General features: G+C 39.0%; 3 protein-coding genes across 4 annotated transcripts in view; 2 read left to right on the top strand and 1 right to left on the bottom strand.

Annotated features, from left to right (window-relative positions):
- The window catches only part of LOC118937847 (NLR family CARD domain-containing protein 3-like), a 527,060-nt gene that overhangs the window by 327,430 nt on the left and 179,030 nt on the right, over window positions 1-20,600 (top strand). The gene's annotated exons all lie outside the window — the stretch shown is intronic.
- Window positions 1-20,600, bottom strand: part of LOC118938482 (NLR family CARD domain-containing protein 3-like) — a 201,798-nt gene that overhangs the window by 96,381 nt on the left and 84,817 nt on the right. The window lies entirely within an intron of this gene.
- On the top strand, window positions 903-15,572 carry LOC149979034 (NLR family CARD domain-containing protein 3-like). Its single transcript, XM_090197915.1, has 10 exons — window positions 903-1,000; window positions 3,083-3,226; window positions 6,273-6,389; window positions 6,653-6,737; window positions 6,867-7,093; window positions 9,942-11,741; window positions 12,027-12,200; window positions 13,945-14,118; window positions 14,437-14,483; window positions 14,929-15,572. The coding sequence occupies exons 2-10, from the start codon at window positions 3,099-3,101 to the stop codon at window positions 15,507-15,509; spliced, it is 3,333 nt and encodes a 1,110-aa protein (XP_090054041.1). The 5' UTR covers window positions 903-1,000; window positions 3,083-3,098; the 3' UTR covers window positions 15,510-15,572.

The following is a 20,600-nucleotide window of genomic DNA, read 5'->3' as shown; positions in this document are numbered from 1 at the left end:
TGTAAATAATTGCATTAGGGAAAGTGACTCTTGCTTCCTTGTGCATTGATGCAATATGTTTGATTGATGTTTTGTATGGGTCATTATCCATATTGTTTATGCCCACCGAGAGAACCACTATGCTGGTGTCTAAATGAACCGCTGTTTTCTCCAGAACCTTTGTGAAATGGTAAAATGTTGCTCCAGGGTAACTGTCCACTTGTATGTTTGGGTTATGAAATGGAGGGATTATATTAACATTTGAGTCTCCCAAGACTAGTATTGGTTTATTTCCTATAAAATTCCAATCCGCCACCTTGCCTTTTGGTCTGTCTTTATGGTACGATTTTTTCTGAAGGGTTGCTGGGGTTGGGGTTGATGCTGGGGCTGAGGCTGGGGTTGGGGGTTGATGCTGGGGCTGAGGCTGGGGTTGGGGTTGATGCTGGGGCTGAGGCTGGGGTTGGGGTTGATGCTGGGGCTGGGGCTGAGGCTGAGGCTGGGGTTGGGGTTGATGCTGGGGCTGAGGCTGGGGTTGGGGGTTGATGCTGGGGCTGAGGCTGGGGTTGGGGTTGGGGTTGGTAAAATCACAATAATTCTACATTTATAGTATGAACCTGGATCATCATAATGATTCTACATTTATAGTATGAACCTGGATCATCATAATGATTCTACATGTTATAATATGAACCTGGATCATCATAATGATTCTACATTTATAGTATGAACCTGGATCATCATAATGATTCTACATGTTATAGTATGAACCTGGATCATCATAATGATTCTACATGTTATAATATACCATGGCCTTTACTGGTCAAAGGTTAAACTGCTGTTATGGTTATGATATACTATGGTGTTGTGTCACTAGACTTTGACCAGATATTATTGCATCCAAAGATCAACTGAACCTAGAACATAGATACAGAGACACTTGTCATCAGGAAGGTTCTCTCTCAGCACAACGGAAAATATCTCAATGACTTGACATGTTCTGGTTGTGAATTCAGGCTACAAGGTAAGACTCTTCCCAGGGATTATTGTAAAGTGTGTAGAGACATTAAATGTCTGGTGTTATTTTAGTATAGTGAATGACAGTAAAACACTCAGATCTAACAGTCCATTTCACCTGGGACAGCTACGTGACAGTTCAATCATACAAAATGGCGCTAACTGGGTGTAGTCAAGTCACATTCAAAAACATGTTGTTCATATAGCTAACTGGGTGTAGTCAAGTCACATTATAACATGTTGTTCATATAGCTAACTGGGTGTAGTCAAGTCACATTATAACATGTTGTTCATATAGCTAAATGGGTGTAGTCAAGTCACATTATAACATGTTGTTCATATAGCTAACTGGGTGTAGTCAAGTCACATTATAACATGTTGTTCATATAGCTAACTGGGTGTAGTCAAGTCACATTATAACATGTTGTTCATATAGCTAACTAGGTGTAGTCAAGTCACATTATAACATGTTGTTCATATAGCTAACTGGGTGTACTCAAGTCGCATTATAACATGTTGTTCATATAGCTAACTGGGTGTAGTCAAGTCACATTATAACATGTTGTTCATATAGCTAACTGGGTGTAGTCAAGTCACATTATAACATGTTGTTCATATAGCTAACTGGGTGTAGTCAAGTCACATTATAACATGTTGTTCATATAGCTAACTGGGTGTAGTCAAGTCACATTATAACATGTTGTTCATATAGCTAACTGGGTGTAGTCAAGTCACATTATAACATGTTGTTCATATAGCTAACTGGGTGTAGTCAAGTCACATTATAACATGTTGTTCATATAGCTAACTGGGTGTAGTCAAGTCACATTATAACATGTTGTTCATATAGCTAACTGGGTGTAGTCAAGTCACATTATAACATGTTGTTCATATAGCTAACTGGGTGTAGTCAAGTCACATTATAACATGTTGTTCATATAGCTAACTGGGTGTAGTCAAGTCACATTATAACATGTTGTTCATATAGCTAACTGGGTGTAGTCAAGTCACATTATAACATGTTGTTCATATAGCTAACTGGGTGTAGTCAAGTCACATTATAACATGTTGTTCATATAGCTAACTGGGTGTAGTCAAGTCACATTATAACATGTTGTTCATATAGCTAACTGGGTGTAGTCAAGTCACTGTATAACATGTTGTTCATATAGCTAACTGGGTGTAGTCAAGTCACATTATAACATGTTGTTCATATAGCTAACTGGGTGTAGTCAAGTCACATTATAACATGTTGTTCATATAGCTAACTGGGTGTAGTCAAGTCACATTATAACATGTTGTTCATATAGCTAACTGGGTGTAGTCAAGTCACTGTAAAACATGTTGTTCATATAGCTAACTGGGTGTAGTCAAGTCACATTATAACATGTTGTTCATATAGCTAACTGGGTGTAGTCAAGTCACATTATAACATGTTGTTCATATAGCTAACTCGTTATATCGCGGTTATTTTACAATTGTTATTATTATATATTATATTGTTATTATTGTTATTATTGTTATTATTATTATTATTGTTATTATTATTAATATTATTATTCATATTATTATTGTTAGTTCCACCACTGGATAAAAGGTGAACAATATCAGTCACAACTACATGTTCATGTGATGCATTAAATCACCTGACTGTTTCTATGTCTGTTAGTAAATGTTTTATTTATAAGAGATAATGAATACAATAGAACAATTGACCTTCAATAATTAGTTGACACTGTGTTAACCACAACCAACATGTTGGATCTCTGTTTAGTTGTCACTGTGTTAACCACAACCAACATGTTGGATCTCTGTTTAGTTGTCACTGTGTTAACCACAACCAACATGTTGGATCTCTGTTTAGTTGTCACTGTGTTAACCACAACCAACATGTTGGATCTCTGTTTAGTTGTCACTGTGTTAACCACAACCAACATGCTGGATCTCTGTTTAGTTGTCACTGTGTTAACCACAACCAACATGTTGGATCTCTGTTTAGTTGTCACTGTGTTAACCACAACCAACATGTTGGATCTCTATTTAGTTGTCACTGTCTTAACCACAACCAACATGTTGGATCTCTGTTTAGGGGACAGTGCATTAAAATGAGTCTCTCTGGGAAGAGTGAGGAGGAGGTCCCTGCCCCTAAAATGAGTCTCTCTGGGGAGAGAGAGGAGGGGGGCCCTGCCTCTAAAATGAGTCTTTCAGGGGAACATGATACCAAAACTAAGAGGTGAGATGACAATATTGTTTAAGAACTTATAGTTTGTTTCTAAAACGTTTTATCCACAATGTTTTTACATTTGTTATTTTGCAGTAGAAATTATTGTTTATGGGAACCTTCATGTGTCTGTAAAATATTGTTGTTTTCAGATTTTAATTCATAGATTTTTGTGTATGAATTTTTGTTTTGCAAAACGCTATATAGCTAGATTGAAATGTTTGTATCCTGTATATTTGACTGTGATATGTGGATGTCTCACCAGCAAACACACTGGAATTTTAGCATGACACAATCATTTAGCCTACTCTTAATAATTGCCTAATATGTTGGCATGCATAACCTTGTTGTTTTTACTGTCTGAGTATACAGTATATATAGAATATATATAGAACCCTTTATAGGAGGTTAGGAAGTGTCTGAGTATACAGTATATATAGAATATATATAGAACCATTTATAGGAGGTTAGGAAGTGTCTGAGTATACAGTATATATAGAATATATATAGAACCCTTTATAGGAGGTTAGGAAGTGTCTGAGTATACAGTATATATAGAATATATATAGAACCCTTTATAGGAGGTTAGGAAGTGTCTGAGTATACAGTATATATAGAATATATATAGAACCCTTTATAGGAGGTTAGGAAGTGTCTGAGTATACAGTATATATATATAGAATATATATAGAACCCTTTATAGGAGGTTAGGAAGTGTCTGAGTATACAGTATATATAGAATATATATAGAACCCTTTATAGGAGGTTAGGAAGTGTCTGAGTATACAGTATATATAGAATATATATATAGAACCTTCTATAGGAGGTTAGGAAGTGTCTGAGTATACAGTATATATAGAATATATATATAGAACCCTTTATAGGAGGTTAGGAAGTGTCTGAGTATACAGTATATATAGAATATATATAGACCCCTTTATAGGAGGTTAGGAAGTGTCTGAGTATACAGTATATATAGAATATATATATAGAACCCTTTATAGGAGGTTAGGAAGTGTCTGAGTATACAGTATATATAGAATATATATAGAACCCTTTATAGGAGGTTAGGAAGTGTCTGAGTATACAGTATATATAGAATATATATAGAACTCTTTTTATAGGAGGTTAGGAAGTGTCTGAGTATACAGTATATATAGAATATATATATAGAACCCTTTATAGGAGGTTAACCTGTCTGAGTATACAGTATATATAGAATATATATAGAACCCTTTATAGGAGGTTAGGAAGTGTCTGAGTATACAGTATATATATATAGAATATATATAGAACCCTTTATAGGAGGTCAGGAAGTGTCTGAGTATACTGTATATATAGAATATATATAGAACTCTTTATAGGAGGTTAGGAAGTGTCTGAGTATACAGTATATATAGAATATATATATAGAACCCTTTATAGGAGGTTAGGAAGTGTCTGAGTATACAGTATATATAGAATATATATAGAACCCTTTATAGGAGGTTAGGAAGTGTCTGAGTATACAGTATACCACCTAACCAAAACGTATGTCCCTGTCCTCTTTTTGAAGACGTGGCCAATTTAAACAGCCAGAAGACATTTTTTAATTAAGAAATAACACTTTTTGTTGTTTCTAAATGGCTGCTGGGTAATTTGAAATGCATCGAAATGTTCATTCGTAGGCATCGAATTGAGTGAATGCTGCGCAGTTTCACTGAGTTAGAAAACAAATGGACAGGTCTATCTAATTGATTTGTAGATCTGACACATTTGCTACCTCAGATTATGAGCCTAGCAGGTGTTGTGAATAAGTTATGTAGTACCCACAGAAGGCCACAGGGAGGAGCAAGAGACCTATAAACCCATATCAATCAAAGCAGCATCTAACCCTACGTATTACCTATTTTAGCATTAACCTTAACCCAAATTATTTTAGAAACTGTTTTAGTGATAATATTATGTTAGTAAATACCATTATAGTACTAAATAGCATTTAGATTATTTTGTTCATCAAAACCTGTCTCAGCATTTTGCTGTTTTTGTTTTGTTATTTTATTATATTTATTATTGTAAGGCAGAACACTTGATCAACAAGCCACGTGTTTTATTTTTCATACGTGGTTTGAACTGGGTGACCAAGTAACCTCTATGTGAAAGTCCAGCAATTGGCTTGGGATAGATGGGGCAGGTTAGAGATCTAAGGAATTAACCAGAAAAGTACCCTTTATTTCTCAGCTGCCCCACCAATGTCTGTAGGTGAATTAATAACTTGTAATTGCAAAATGTCCAATAGACGTCAGCATAAGACCAAGAAGCATCAGTAACAGGCTACAAGCAGCAATATGATGGACATAAAATAGCATGCAACCACAGACTATACGTCCCATTATTTTCTAAAATGGTCACTTATTACTTTAGTTAGCTGTATATCTCCTATTAGGGCTGTGTTGCTTTTGGGTGAGAAAAAAAGTAACTATAGCAGGTATTGAATCCCAGGTAAATAATCACTAGTCAGAACCTCAACCTCAGTATACATTCATTATAAAAATCATCTTAATATCTGATATTGTGAGTAAACAACCTCGAGAGTGCGTCTTCCAGCCCTCCAATAAATTACACCATTCAACCCTCCCGGTTAGTAAATTTACCTCAACATCCCCCGGAGAAGGCAGAGTAATGACACCAGCCTTTTAGCGGGGCTGACAGACTGACTACAACGCTCGCGTCGTTAAATTAATTTCGTTATTAATAATGACACACTGCTCGCGCGCCGTTAACTAACGTCTGGAAGTCAGTTCTATTTGTGACGCAGTTCGCGCTGCATCTCCTCATTGGTTTATAGAAGCAGGTACCCACGTGCCATCTCCTCATTGGTTTATAGAAGCAGGTACGCACGTGCCATCTTATTTAGCAAAAAAACATAACTTAACATAAACATAACTTATTTAAACAATTAAAGCTAATTTACGAACATTTCTGAATATGAATATATAGCTTTTTGGAATGAAACTCTTATGTTTCTCTGAGCTCAGAGTAGTTGAGAGATGTAATGTTTGTCTCTGTTGTGTTGAAGTCCAATCAAGCAGGAGAGACCAGCCTTCCCTGTTCCCAGCTGTGTGTCCATGAAGAGTGACCGGTCTATGGAACCTCCTATAACGTTTAGAGAGGGAGACTTTTCTACTGAACAAAGGTAAGAATAACTCATGGGTCCTGGTCAGTGAGTTAAACAACACTGTCTCTAGTCATTTCTCCTCTTCATAATCCATAGGCTAATCATTTTGACCATTTTCATAGTCCTAAAACAACATTAAACAAACAGCACATTCCCTGTGTGTGTGTGTGTGTGTGTGTGTGTGTGTGTGTGTGTGTGTGTGTGTGTGTGTGTGTGTGTGTGTGTGTGTGTGTGTGTGTACTCATTGAATGAGGAGATGTAATCTCATGTTTTGTCCACAGAAACCAACAGGAGAGATCAGAGTCAGAGATTCTCAGTGGTCAGTCTTCCCAGAGTCATCAAACAGACCTGGCCTCCATATTCAGTGTATGTGGTCCTGTTATGTACATTTGTTTTTGTTTACCTCAAGCAAAGTTGATCTGTCAATCATTCATTAATGTGTTAATGAGAAAGCATTTCTTCTCTTGCTTAACTTATTTACTTGATTTATTTCAGATGCTTGAAGAGAAAATTATGACATTTGTGAAGAACGAGCTGAAGATGTTCAAGAGGATTCTTAGTCCAGAACTCCCAGAAGGCTTTGAGAGTCAGAAGCAGGATAAGGAAGTGGTGGATGCTGAAGATGAGAAGCATGAGAGCAGTGCCAGAGAGGGGGCTCTGAAGATCACACTGCACATCCTGAGGAAAATGAACCAGAAGGAGCTTGCTGACACACTGGAGAAATGTAAGATCTGTCTGCCTCATGTTGAATGCTGTTTTATAACATTTAAAAGTTGTAGCTAAAGTACAGCTAAAGTAGCTGTGTAACTCAATGATATTGTAGCAGCCTTAACACTGTAATGGTTCAGAGTAAATAAGTCACGGACACTAGAGAAGCTTTAACCAAGTTTAATTCTTACCAAAGGGTCGGTACAGCTGTTATTCAGACAACAAAACATCTGACACAAGCACTGATATTTAACCCTTTCTCCTAGGCTGAGTCTCCTCCTCCTTGTTATTCAGAGAACAAAACATCTGACACAAGCACTGATATTTAACCCTTTCTCCTAGGCTGAGTCTCCTCCTCCTTGTTATTCAGACGACAAAACATCTGACACAAGCACTGATATTTAACCCTTTCTCCTAGGCTGAGTCTCCTCCTCCTTGTTATTCAGACGACAAAACAACTGACACAAGCACTGATATTTAACCCTTTCTCCTAGGCTGAGTCTCCTCCTCCAAAGCCTAACAGCCAATGTATCTCTGTTGCTATACAAACATTAGTGATATCTGTTCTTCCTCACTTCATATGACCCCCCTCCATCACTAATCCATGACTCTCTCCCCTTATCAATGCCTGCCACATGTAATCACTTCACTGCACCAACACATTCCAAGCTTAGTGCACACACTATATACCTTCCTCCTATAACCATTAACTTCTGGGGTAGACCCTCCACTATATACCCTCCTCCTATACCCATTAACTTCTGGTGTAGACCCTCCACTATATACCTTCCTCCTATACCCATTAACTTCTGGTGTAGACCCTCCACTATATACCTTCCTCCTACAGATACCCATTACCTTCTGGTGTAGACCCTCCACTATATACCTTCCTCCTACAGATACCCATTACCTTCTGGTGTAGACCCTCCACTATATACCTTCCTCCTACAGATACCCATTACCTTCTGGTGTAGACCCTCCACTACATACCTTCCTCCTACAGATACCCATTACATTCTGGTGTAGACCCTCCACTATATACCTTCCTCCTATAACCATTACCTTCTGGGGTAGACCCTCCACTATATACCTTCCTCCTACAGATACCCATTACCTTCTGGTGTAGACCCTCCACTATATACCTTCCTCCTATAACCATTACCTTCTGGTGTAGACCCTCCACTATATACCTTCCTCCTACAACCATTACCTTCTGGTGTAGACCCTCCACTATATACCTTCCTCCTATAACCATTACCTTCTGGTGTAGACCCTCCACTATATACCTTCATCCTATAACCATTACTTCTGGTGTAGACCCTCCACTATATACCTTCCTCCTATAACCATTAACTTCTGGTGTACACCCTCCACTATATACCTTCCTCCTACAGATACCCATTACCTTCTGGTGTAGACCCTCCACTATATACCTTCCTCCTATAACCATTAACTTCTGGTGTAGACCCTCCACTATATACCTTCCTCCTACAGATACCCATTACCTTCTGCTGTAGACCCTCCAGTATATACCTTCCTCCTATAACCATTACCTTCTGGTGTAGACCCTCCACTATATACCTTCCTCCTACAGATACCCATTACCTTCTGCTGTAGACCCTCCAGTATATACCTTCCTCCTATAACCATTACCTTCTAGTGTAGACCCTCTTCTATATACCTTCCTCCTACAGATACCCGTTACCTTCTGGTGTAGACCCTCCACTATATACCTTCCTCCTATAACCATTACCTTCTGGTGTAGACCCTCCACTATATACCTTCCTCCTACAGATACCCATTACCTTCTGGTGTAGACCCTCCACTATATACCTTCCTCCTATAACCATTAACTTCTGATGTAGACCCTCCACTATATACCTTACTCCTACATATACCCATTACCTTCTGGGGTAGACCCTCCACTATATACCTTCCTCCTATACCCATTACCTTCTGATGTAGCCCCTCCACTATATACCTTCCTCCTATAACCATTTCCTTCTGGTGTAGACCCTCCACTATATACCTTCCTCCTATAACCATTACCTTCTGGTGTAGACCCTCCACTATATACCTTCCTCCTACAGATACCCATTAACTTCTGGTGTAGACCCTCCACTATATACCTTCCTCCTACAGATACCCATTAACTTCTGGTGTAGACTCTCCACTATATACCTTCCTCCTACAGATACCCATTACCTTCTGGTGTAGACCCTCCACTATATACCTTCCTCCTATAACCATTACCTTCTGGTCAAGACCCTCCACTATATACCTTCCTCCTACAGATACCCATTACCTTCTGCTGTAGACCCTCCAGTATATACCTTCCTCCTATAACCATTACCTTCTAGTGTAGACCCTCTACTTTTATACCTACCTCCTACAGATACCCGTTACCTTCTGGTGTAGACCCTCCACTATATACCTTCCTCCTACAGATACCCATTACCTTCTGGTGTAGACCCTCCACTATATACCTTCCTCCTATAACCATTACCTTCTGGTGTAGACCCTCCACTATATACCTTCCTCCTATAATCATTATCTTCTGGTGTAGACCTTCTAAACCTCAGCAGTCCTTCAGTGACATGAATATTCTCAAAACAACACCTAGTGACCTCATGAAGTAGCGGCAGGGATGTGCTGTGTTGATTGATTGAGAGAGAGAGAGAGAGAGAGAGAGAGAGATTTAATAATATAAGTCACACCAGTCTGTAATGCATTCTAAAAACATTTACAGATTTAGACAGTCAGTTACGGGAATAAATTATCATAATTTACAACTTTATAACAGTCCTTCAATATTGTAGGCATTAAGATAGATGTAATATTAATATCCTCTGTGTAATTTCTTCATTCAGATGAGCTTGCTGTGATTTGCCAACGTGAACTCAAATCTAATCTAAAGAAGAAGTTTCAATGTGTATTTGAGGGGATCGCTAAACAAGGAAACCCAACACTTCTCAATAAGATCTACACAGAGCTCTACATCACAGAGGGTGGAACAGGAGAGGTCAATAATGAACATGAGCTGAGACAGATTGAGACAACAACCAGGAAACAAGCAAGACCAGAGACTGCAGTCAAATGTAACGACATCTTCAAACCCTTAACTGGACAAGACAAACCTATCAGAACTGTGCTGACAAAGGGAGTCGCTGGCATTGGAAAAACAGTCTCTGTGCAGAAGTTCATTCTGGACTGGGCTGAAGGAAAAGCAAATCAGGATGTCCAATTTGTATTTTCATTCCCTTTTCGGGTGCTGAATTTGATGAAAGAGGACAAACACACTTTGATTGAACTTCTTAATCACTTCTCAATGGAAACCAAACAATCAAGAATCTCCAACTACGACAAGTACAAAGTTCTGTTTATCTTTGATGGTCTGGATGAGTGCCGACTGCCCCTAGACTTCCAGAAGAACAAGATCTGTTGTGACGTCACAGAGTCAACCTCAGTGGATGTTCTGCTGACAAATCTCATCAAGGGAAATCTGCTTCCCTCTGCTCTCCTCTGGATAACTACCCGACCTGCTGCAGCCAATAAGATCCCTTCAGGGTGTGTTAACCAGGTGACAGAGGTACGAGGGTTTAATGACCCACAGAAGGAGGAGTACTTCAGGAAGAGATTCAGTGCCGAGGACCTGGCCAGCAGAATCATCTCACACATAAAGACATCAAGGAGCCTCCACATCATGTGCCACATTCCAGTCTTCTGTTGGATTTCTGCAACAGTCCTTGAACACATGCTGAAACATAAGATAGAAGAGATGCCCAAGACTCTGACTGAGATGTACACACACCTTGTGGAGTTTTATACCAAGCAGAAGAATGAAAAGTATCTTGGGAAAGAAGAGACAGGTCCACACTGGAATAAAGAGAGCATTCTGTCACTGGGAAAACTGGCTTTTCAACAGCTTGTGAATGGCAATCTGATTTTCTATGAAGAAGACCTGAAGGAGGCTGGCATTGATGTCAATGAAGCCTCAGTGTACTCAGGATTGTGCACACAGCTCTTTAAAGAGGAATGTGGGCTGTACCAGGACAAGGTGTACTGCTTTGTTCATCTGAGCATTCAGGAGTTTCTGGCTGCTGTATATGTGTTCCTCTCATTCATCAACAACAATGAGAATCTAATGGCCGAACCGCAATCAACATCCAGGAAACTTTCTGTGCTGTTCAGAGACAAGCCTAAAGTTACTGTCTACAAGAGTGCTGTGGATAAAGCCTTACAAAGTGAGACGGGGAACCTGGACCTTTTCCTCCGCTTCCTTCTGGGCCTCTCACTGGAGTCCAATCAGAAGCACTTACGAGGTCTACTGACAAAGACAAGAAGCAGCTCAAAGACCCATGGAGAAACAGTCAAGTACATCAAGGAGAAGATCAGGGAGAATCCCTCTCCAGAGAGGTGCATCAATCTGTTCCACTGTCTGAATGAACTGAATGACCATTCTCTAGTGGAGGAGATCCAAAGCTTCCTGAGCTCAGGAAGTCTCTCAAAACCCAACCTGTCACCTGCACAGTGGTCAGCTCTGGTCTTTGTGTTGCTGACTTCAGAAAAGGAGCTGGATGTGTTTGACCTGAAGAAATACTCCAGATCAGAGGAAGGTCTTCTGAGGCTGCTGCCAGTGGTCAAAGCCTCCAGAGCTGTTCTGTGAGTAAATAAAATGACAAATAAGAACTAATCAACAGGAAGAAATATTCAGTTTAGAGAAAATATGCATTATAATATGTATATAATATTATATTGAAAAACATATTGAATAAATTCATTGATTTTCACATTAGTATAACAATATGACCATACAATTCTAGGAAACGGAAGATGAATCTATATGTTGTTTGAGAGAATAAACCAAATGCATCTACCATTGTCCTTCTACACTACTGGTGTTAAATTAACAGTGTGTTTGTGAAGTCATGATGATCTCTTTGTCAGGCTGTCAGGCTGTGGAGTCACAGAGGAAGGCTGTGCTTCTCTGGTCTCAGCTCTGAGGTCAAACCCCTCACACCTGAGAGAGCTGGATCTGAGTAACAATGACCTGAAGGATTCAGGAGTGAAGCTGCTCTCTGCTGGACTGGGGAATCCCCACTGTAAACTGGAGACTCTGAGGTCAGTATTCCTGTAGTTGGTCAACAAGTGATAACTGTTCACCAGATCCGCATGTGTTTACCAGACACACATAGTCCACACCATATGTGTTTGGACAGTGAAGCTTACAGTTTTAAATGTGGTGCTCTGCTCCAGCATTTTGGATTTGAGATATAATGTTTCATATTAGCGGACAGTAAATAATGTCACCTTTTATTTTAGGTTAATTAATGCTCTGCTCGTTAAGAAAGGAGTTATGTATCCATTTACTTTATGTATCTCCCATTTAAAGAAGTCTTAATAATTTTGACAAATTAATTTTGTGACAAACAACAACGTCATAATAGTTTGGATAAATTAAAGTAGTCATACGTTTAGTATTTTGTCCCATATTCCATGCCTGCAGTGATTACATCAAGCTTGTGATTCTACAAACTTGTTGAATTAATTTGCAGTTTGTCTTGGTTGTGTTTTGGATGTTTTTCCTAATATAAACTGAATGGTGAATAATGTCCTGTCCTGTCATTTTGGAGTCACTTCACTTGTATTGTCAGTAAGAATAGAAGATGTTTCTGAACACTTCTACATTCATGTGGATGCTACTATGATGATGAATAATCAGGAATGAATCGAAAATAATGATGAATGAGAAAGTTACAGAGGCACAAAGATCAGACCCCCTCTGTTATTGGTAATGGTGAGAGATTAGCATGTTTTGTTGTAGTCTCTGTTATTGGTAATGGTGAGAGGTTAGCATGTTTTGTTGTAGTCTCTGTTATTGGTAATGGTGAGAGGTTAGCATGTTTTGTTGTAGTCTCTGTTATTGGTAATGGTTAGAGGTTAGTATGTTTTGTTGTAGCCTCTGTTATTGGTAATGGTGAGAGGTTAGCATGTTTTGTTGTAGCCTCTGTTATTGGTAATGGTGAGAGGTTAGCATGTTTTGTTGTAGCCTCTGTTATTGGTAATGGTGAGAGGTTAGCATGTTTTGTTGTAGCCTCTGTTATTGGTAATGGTGAGAGGTTAGCATGTTTTGTTGTAGCCTCTGTTATTGGTAATGGTGAGAGGTTAGCATGTTTTGTTGTAGCCTCTGTTATTGGTAATGGTGAGAGGTTAGCATGTTTTGTTGTAGTCTCTGTTATTGGTAATGGTGAGAGGTTAGCATGTTTTGTTGTAGCCTCTGTTATTGGTAATGGTGACTCACTGTCTCCTCACTGTCTAAATAGATATGGTGTGGACTGTATACTCAATACAATCTAAATCTGATACCTCACTGTCTAAATAGATATGGTGTGGACTGTTTACTCAATACAATCTAAATCTGATTCCTCACTGTCTAAATAGATATGGTGTGGACTGTATACTCAATACAATCTAAATCTGATACCTCACTGTCTAAATAGATATGGTGTGGACTGTATACTCAATACAATCTAAATCTGACACCTCACTGTCTAAATAGATATGGTGTGGACTGTATACTCAATACAATCTAAATCTGATACCTCACTGTCTAAATAGATATGGTGTGGACTGTATACTCAATACAATCTAAATCTGATACCTCACTGTCTGTCTTCTGACTGATACTGCTTTTTAAACTGCTCTGGTCAGTCTACTATAATATTTGTACTAAACATTTTTCTCTCTACAAGTAATATTATGAATAGATATGTCATTTTTCAGAACACTGATATATCTGAATATGTTGAATATGTCACCACCAAAGAATATCTGTGTGATTTTAATATGATTTGACTCTTTGCAGGCTGTCAGGCTGTCTAGTCACAGAGGAAGGCTGTGCTTCTCTGGTCTCAGCTCTGGAGTCAAACCCCTCACACCTGAGAGAGCTGGACCTGAGCTACAATCACCCAGGAGACTCAGGAGTCAGACTGCTCTCTGCTAGACTGGAGGATCCACACTGCAGACTGGAGAAACTCAAGTATGTAGAGGGTTTATGTCAATGTTCATATCAGACATGTTTGACTTATCAGGCTAGTTAAGACAAACATTCGTACCACTTGTACAAAGTTATATGATACTGTGTGTGAGTATGTGTCCAGTAAGTGTGTGTGTGTGTGTGTGTGTGTGTGTGTGTGTGTGTGTGTGTGTGTGTGTGTGTGTGTGTGTGTGTGTGTGTGTGTGTGTGTGTGTGTGTGTGTGTGTGTGTGTGTGTGTGTGTGTGTGTGTGTGTGTGTGTGTGTGTGTGTGTTCAGGTGTATCCCTCAATGACTGTCTGTTCTTCTGCTTACCGCTACAGTGTGGAACATGGTGGAGAGAACAGAATGAAACCTGGACTTAGAAAATGTGAGTGTTGACTGCTGTGAAGAATATGACTAAGAATAAGTCTTAATTCAAGTTAAGTCAAAGTCAAAGACCACCATCATTACTGACTTGGTCATATTAAATATCAGCTGTAGTTCTACAGAAGCAGAAATCAGGGACACCAACGTTTACAAAGAGTTGCTTTGTGTGTGTGTGTGTGTGTGTGTGTGTGTGTGTGTGTGTGTGTGTGTGTGTGTGTGTGTGTGTGTGTGTGTGTGTGTGTGTGTGTGTGTGTAATTAATGTGAATAAGTGTGTTTTATATTACCATACAGTATAACATATGATCATTCAACAAGTCTCAAGTTACCTTAACTTCTCCTTTTGATACCTAGAAACATCTACATTAAATGAATTAGTGAAAAGTGAGTTAACATTCTAATGTGAATGATGATGATTTCTAATATTGTGTCTGGTTTCATCCATCAGATGTCTGTGATCTCACACTGGACCCAAACACAGTATTCAGACAGCTCTCTCTGTCTGAGGAGAACAGAAAGGTGACATGGAGGAGAGAGAAGCAGCCGTATCCTGATCACCCAGAGAGATTTGAGCACTGTGGACAGGTGCTGTGTAGAGAGGGTCTGACTGGGCGCTGTTACTGGGAGGCAGAGTGGAGTGGGAGAGGAAAGGAAGTGTGGAAAGGGAGAAGGGTTGATATAGGAGTGACATATAAAGGAATCAGCAGGAGAGAAGGGGGTGATGACTGTTGGCTTGGATTCAATGACAAGTCCTGGACTCTGCGCTGCACTGACAACAGTTACTCTGCCTTGCACAATAGTCATCTCACTACCATAGATGTCCCCTCCACCAGCCCCCACAGAGTAGGAGTGTATCTGGACTGGCCAGCCGGCACTCTGTCCTTCTATAGAGCCTCCTCTGACACACTGACCCACCTGATCACATTTACCTCCACATTCACTGAGCCCCTCTATCCAGGGTTTCATCTTTGGGGTCGTGGCGCCTCAGCGTCCCTTTGTCAGGTCGTCCCTGTGTCAAACACAACATGATGTTTCACTCTAATCATGGTCATGTTCAGTAAGACACACTGGAGCAACAATGTAGAATATCTCTCTGGTCATGAGATATAATGTTATTATTACAGCTAAATATTCAGATATAATGTCATTATTACATCTAAATATTCAGTTATAATGTCATTATTACATCTAAATATTCAGTTATAATGTCATTATTACATCTAAATATTCAGATATAATGTCATTATTACATCTAAATATTCAGATATAATGTCATTATTACATCTAAATATTCAGTTATAATGTCATTATTACATCTAAATATTCAGATATAATGTCATTATTACATCTAAATATTCAGTTATAATGTCATTATTACATCTAAATATTCAGTTATGATGTCATTATTACATCTAAATATTCAGTTATAATGTCATTATTACATCTAAATATTCAGATATAATGTCATTATTACATCTAAATATTCAAGGTTATACACCACCAAAGTTAATACTCATTAATAGAATCACCACACTGTGTTGTAGAAACTGGTTTCATTAGTAGAATGAATCACCACACTGTGTTGTAGAAACTGGTTTCATTAGTAGAATGAATCACCACACTGTGTTGTAGAAACTGGTTTGATTAGTAGAATGAATCACCACACTGTGTTGTAGAAACTGGTTTCATTAGTAGAATGAATCACCACACTGTGTTGTAGAAACTGGTTTCATTAATAGAATCACCACACTGTGTTGTAGAAACTGGTTTCATTAGTAGAATGAATCACCACACTGTGTTGTAAAAACTGGTTTCATTAGTAGAATGAATTAGCACACAGTGTTGTAGAAACTGGTTTCATTAGTAGAATCACCACAATGTGTTGTAGAAACTGGTTTGATTAGTAGAATGAATCACCACACTGTGTTGTAGAAACTGGTTTCATTAGTAGAATGAATCACCACACTGTGTTGTAGAAACTGGTTTGATTAGTAGAATGAATCACCACACTGTGTTGTAGAAACTGGTTTGATTAGTAGAATGAATCACCACACTGTGTTGTAGAAACTGGTTTCATTAGTAGAATGAATCACCACACTGTGTTGTAGAAACTGGTTTCATTAGTAGAATGAATCACCACACTGTGTTGTAGAAACTGGTTTCATTAATAGAGTGAATCACCACACTGTGTTGTAGAAACTGGTTTCATTAATAGAGTGAATCACCACACTGTGTTGTAGAAACTGGTTTCATTAGTAGAATGAATCTTTTCTCGTTTAGAAATCATTGATCTTGTTGTTATTGGGCTTCTTGTTGTTGGTAAATATTGTAGAATGTTTATTTGTTTATTTCTTGAGACGACACAACAATGTAGTTTATGTATACATATATATGTTTGTGTGTATAAACTCAATTCAACTGAATGAAAAGATGTGACAGATGTGACTAATAAAGGATCATCAACCAGATGGAAGAAGAGAGGTGGAAATGTTTTAATACTGATCACAATATGACAGTACAGTAATAGATGGAAGAAGAGAGGTGGAAATGTTTTAATGTGGACAGTACCTTAATAGATGGAAGAAGAGAGGTGGAAATGTTTTAATGCTGATCACAACATGACAGTACAGTAATAGATGGAAGAAGAGAGGTGGAAATGTTTTAATATTGATCACAATATGACAGTACAGTAATAGATGGAAGAAGAGAGGTGGAAATGTTTTAATGCTGATCACAACATGACAGTACAGTAATAGATGGAAGAAGAGAGGTGGAAATGTTTTAATACTGATCACAACATGACAGTACAGTAATAGATGGAAGAAGAGAGGTGGAAATGTTTTAATGCTGATCACAACATGACAGTACCTTAATAGATGGAAGAAGAGAGGTGGAAATGTTTTAATGCTGATCACAACATGACAGTACAGTAATAGATGGAAGAAGAGAGGTGGAAATGTTTTAATACTGATCACAACATGACAGTACAGTAATAGATGGAAGAAGAGAGGTGGAAATGTTTTAATACTGATCACAACATGACAGTACAGTAATAGATGGAAGAAGAGAGGTGGAAATGTTTTAATGCTGATCACAACATGACAGTACAGTAATAGATGGAAGAAGAGAGGTGGAAATGTTTTAATGCTGATCACAACATGACAGTACAGTAATAGATGGAAGAAGAGAGGTGGAAATGTTTTAATACTGATCACAACATGACAGTACAGTAATAGATGGAAGAAGAGAGGTGGAAATGTTTTAATACTGATCACAACATGACAGTACAGTAATAGATGGAAGAAGAGAGGTGGAAATGTTTTAATATTGATCACAATATGACAGTACAGTAACGATGGTTGTGTTCAGTACATAGAAATGGGTTGTATTCAGTTGAAGAGGAAGTCTTTATGTCACTTCTACCCTCTCTGGTGCTCGATGTCGCCGGTCTACTAACCACCATTCCTGGCAACCTTCATTACTCACACCTGCCAACCTTCATTACTCACACCTGCTCCTCATCATTACACACACCTGGCAACCTTCATTACTCACATCTGTTCCTCATCATTACACACACCTGATAACCTTCATTACTCATACCTGCTCCTCATTATTACATACCTGCTCCTCATCATTACACACCTGGCAACCTTCATTACTCACACCTGCTCCTCATCATCAGACACACCTGGCAACCTTCATTACTCGCCTGCTCCTTGTCATTACACACACCTGGCGACCTTCATTACTCACACCTGCTCCTCGTTATTACACACACCTAACAACATTCATTACTCACCTGCTCCTCATCATTACACACACCTGGCAACCTTCATTACTCACACCTGCTCCTCATCATTACAGACACCTGGCAACCTTCATTACTCACCTGCTCCTCATCATTACACACACCTGGCAACCTTCATTACTCACACCTGCTCCTCATCATCAGACACACCTGGACTTCATCCCCTCTCTGATTTCTTCCTCTTTATATTGAACTATGTTGTTATCTCCCATCAGTCAGTACTGGTTATGTTTCTATATTAGACTGTTGTTATCTCCCATCAGTCAGTACTGGTTATGTTTCTATGTTAGACTGTTGTGATCTCCCATCAGTCAGTACTGGTTATGTTTCTATGTTAGACTGTAGTTATCTCCCATCAGTCAGTACTGGTTATGTTTCTATGTTAGACTGTTGTTATCTCCCATCAGTCAGTACTGGTTATGTTTCTATGTTAGACTGTTGTTATCTCCCATCAGTCAGTACTGGTTATGTTTCTATGTTAGACTGTTGTGATCTCCCATCAGTCAGTACTGGTTATGTTTCTATGTTAGACTGTAGTTATCTCCCATCAGTCAGTACTGGTTATGTTTCTATGTTAGACTGTTGTTATCTCCCATCAGTCAGTACTGGTTATGTTTCTATGTTAGACTGTTGTTATCTCCCATCAGTCAGTACTGGTTATGTTTCTATGTTAGACTGTTGTTATCTCCCATCAGTCAGTACTGGTTATGTTTATATGTTAGACTGTTGTTATCTCCCATCAGTCAGTACTGGTTATGTTTCTATGTTAGACTGTTGTTATCTCCCATCAGTCAGTACTGGTTTTGTTTCTAATTTAGACACTTCTCTTGTTTTGTATCGTTCCATGTTCTTCATCATTAAACTCACTAACTGCACTTGCTTCCTGACTCCCTGCATCTATGTTTCACTTTATGATCAGACACTAATCATTCAGTATGATACTGAGAGAACAGGACACTAATCATTCTGTTGTTACTACTGTATGATACTGAGAGAACAGGACACTAATCATTCTGTTGTTACTACTGTAAGATACTGAGAGAACAGGACACTAATCATTCTGTTGTTACTACTGTATGATACTGAGAGAACAGGACACTAGTCATTCTATGTTGTTACTACTGTAAGATACTGAGAGAACAGGGCACTAATCATTCTGTTGTTACTACTGTAAGATACTGAGAGAACAGGACACTAGTCATTATATGTTGTTACTACTGTATGATACTGAGAGAACAGGACACTGGGTGCATCACAACAATCTAAAGTGGCCTCCTCTCCTTATTTCCTCTCCTTTACCTGGACTCATCTGAGAACACAATAGAGGTCAAAGTAACATGGTGGCCTCCTCTCCTTATCTCCTCTCCTTTATCTGGACTCATCTGAGAACACAATAGAGGTCAAAGTAACATGGTTGCCTCCTCTCCTTATCTCCTCTCCTTATCTCCTCTCCTTTATTTGGACTCATCTGAAAACACAATAGAGGTCAAAGTAACATGGTGGCCTCCTCTCCTTATCTCCTCTCCTTTATCTGGACTCATCTGAGAACACAATAGAGGTCAAAGTAACATGGTGGCCTCCTCTCCTTATTTCCTCTCCTTTACCTGGACTCATCTGAGAACACAATAGAGGTCAAAGTAACATGGTGGCCTCCTCTCCTTATCTCCTCTCCTTTATCTGGACTCATCTGAGAACACAATAGAGGTCAAAGTAACATGGTTGCCTCCTCTCCTTATCTCCTCTCCTTATCTCCTCTCCTTTATTTGGACTCATCTGAAAACACAATAGAGGTCAAAGTAACATGGTGGCCTCCTCTCCTTATCTCCTCTCCTTTATCTGGACTCATCTGAGAACACAATAGAGGTCAAAGTAACATGGTGGCCTCCTCTCCTTATCTCCTCTCCTTTATCTGGACTCATCTGAAAACACAATAGAGGTCAAAGTAACATGGTGGCCTCCTCTCCTTATCTCCTCTCCTTTATCTGGACTCATCTGAGAACACAATAGAGGTCAAAGTAACATGGTGGCCTCCTCTCCTTATCTCCTCTCCTTATCTCCTCTCCTTTATCTGGACTCATCTGAAAACACAATAGAGGTCAAAGTAACATGGTGGCCTCCTCTCCTTATCTCCTCTCCTTTATCTGGACTCATCTGAGAACACAATAGAGGTCAAAGTAACATGGTGGCCTCCTCTCCTTATCTCCTCTCCTTTATCTGGACTCATCTGAAAACACAATAGAGGTCAAAGTAACATGGTGGCCTCCTCTCCTTATCTCCTCTCCTTTATCTGGACTCATCTGAAAACACAA

The sequence above is a fragment of the Oncorhynchus mykiss genome, chromosome 13 (assembly GCF_057628025.1).
Source record: "Oncorhynchus mykiss isolate SJ-2025 chromosome 13, ASM5762802v1, whole genome shotgun sequence".
In the NCBI taxonomy this organism is placed as follows: Eukaryota; Metazoa; Chordata; class Actinopteri; order Salmoniformes; family Salmonidae; genus Oncorhynchus; species Oncorhynchus mykiss.
Note: the sequence above shows the minus strand (reverse complement) of the source record. Positions and strands in the feature narration are given on the sequence as shown.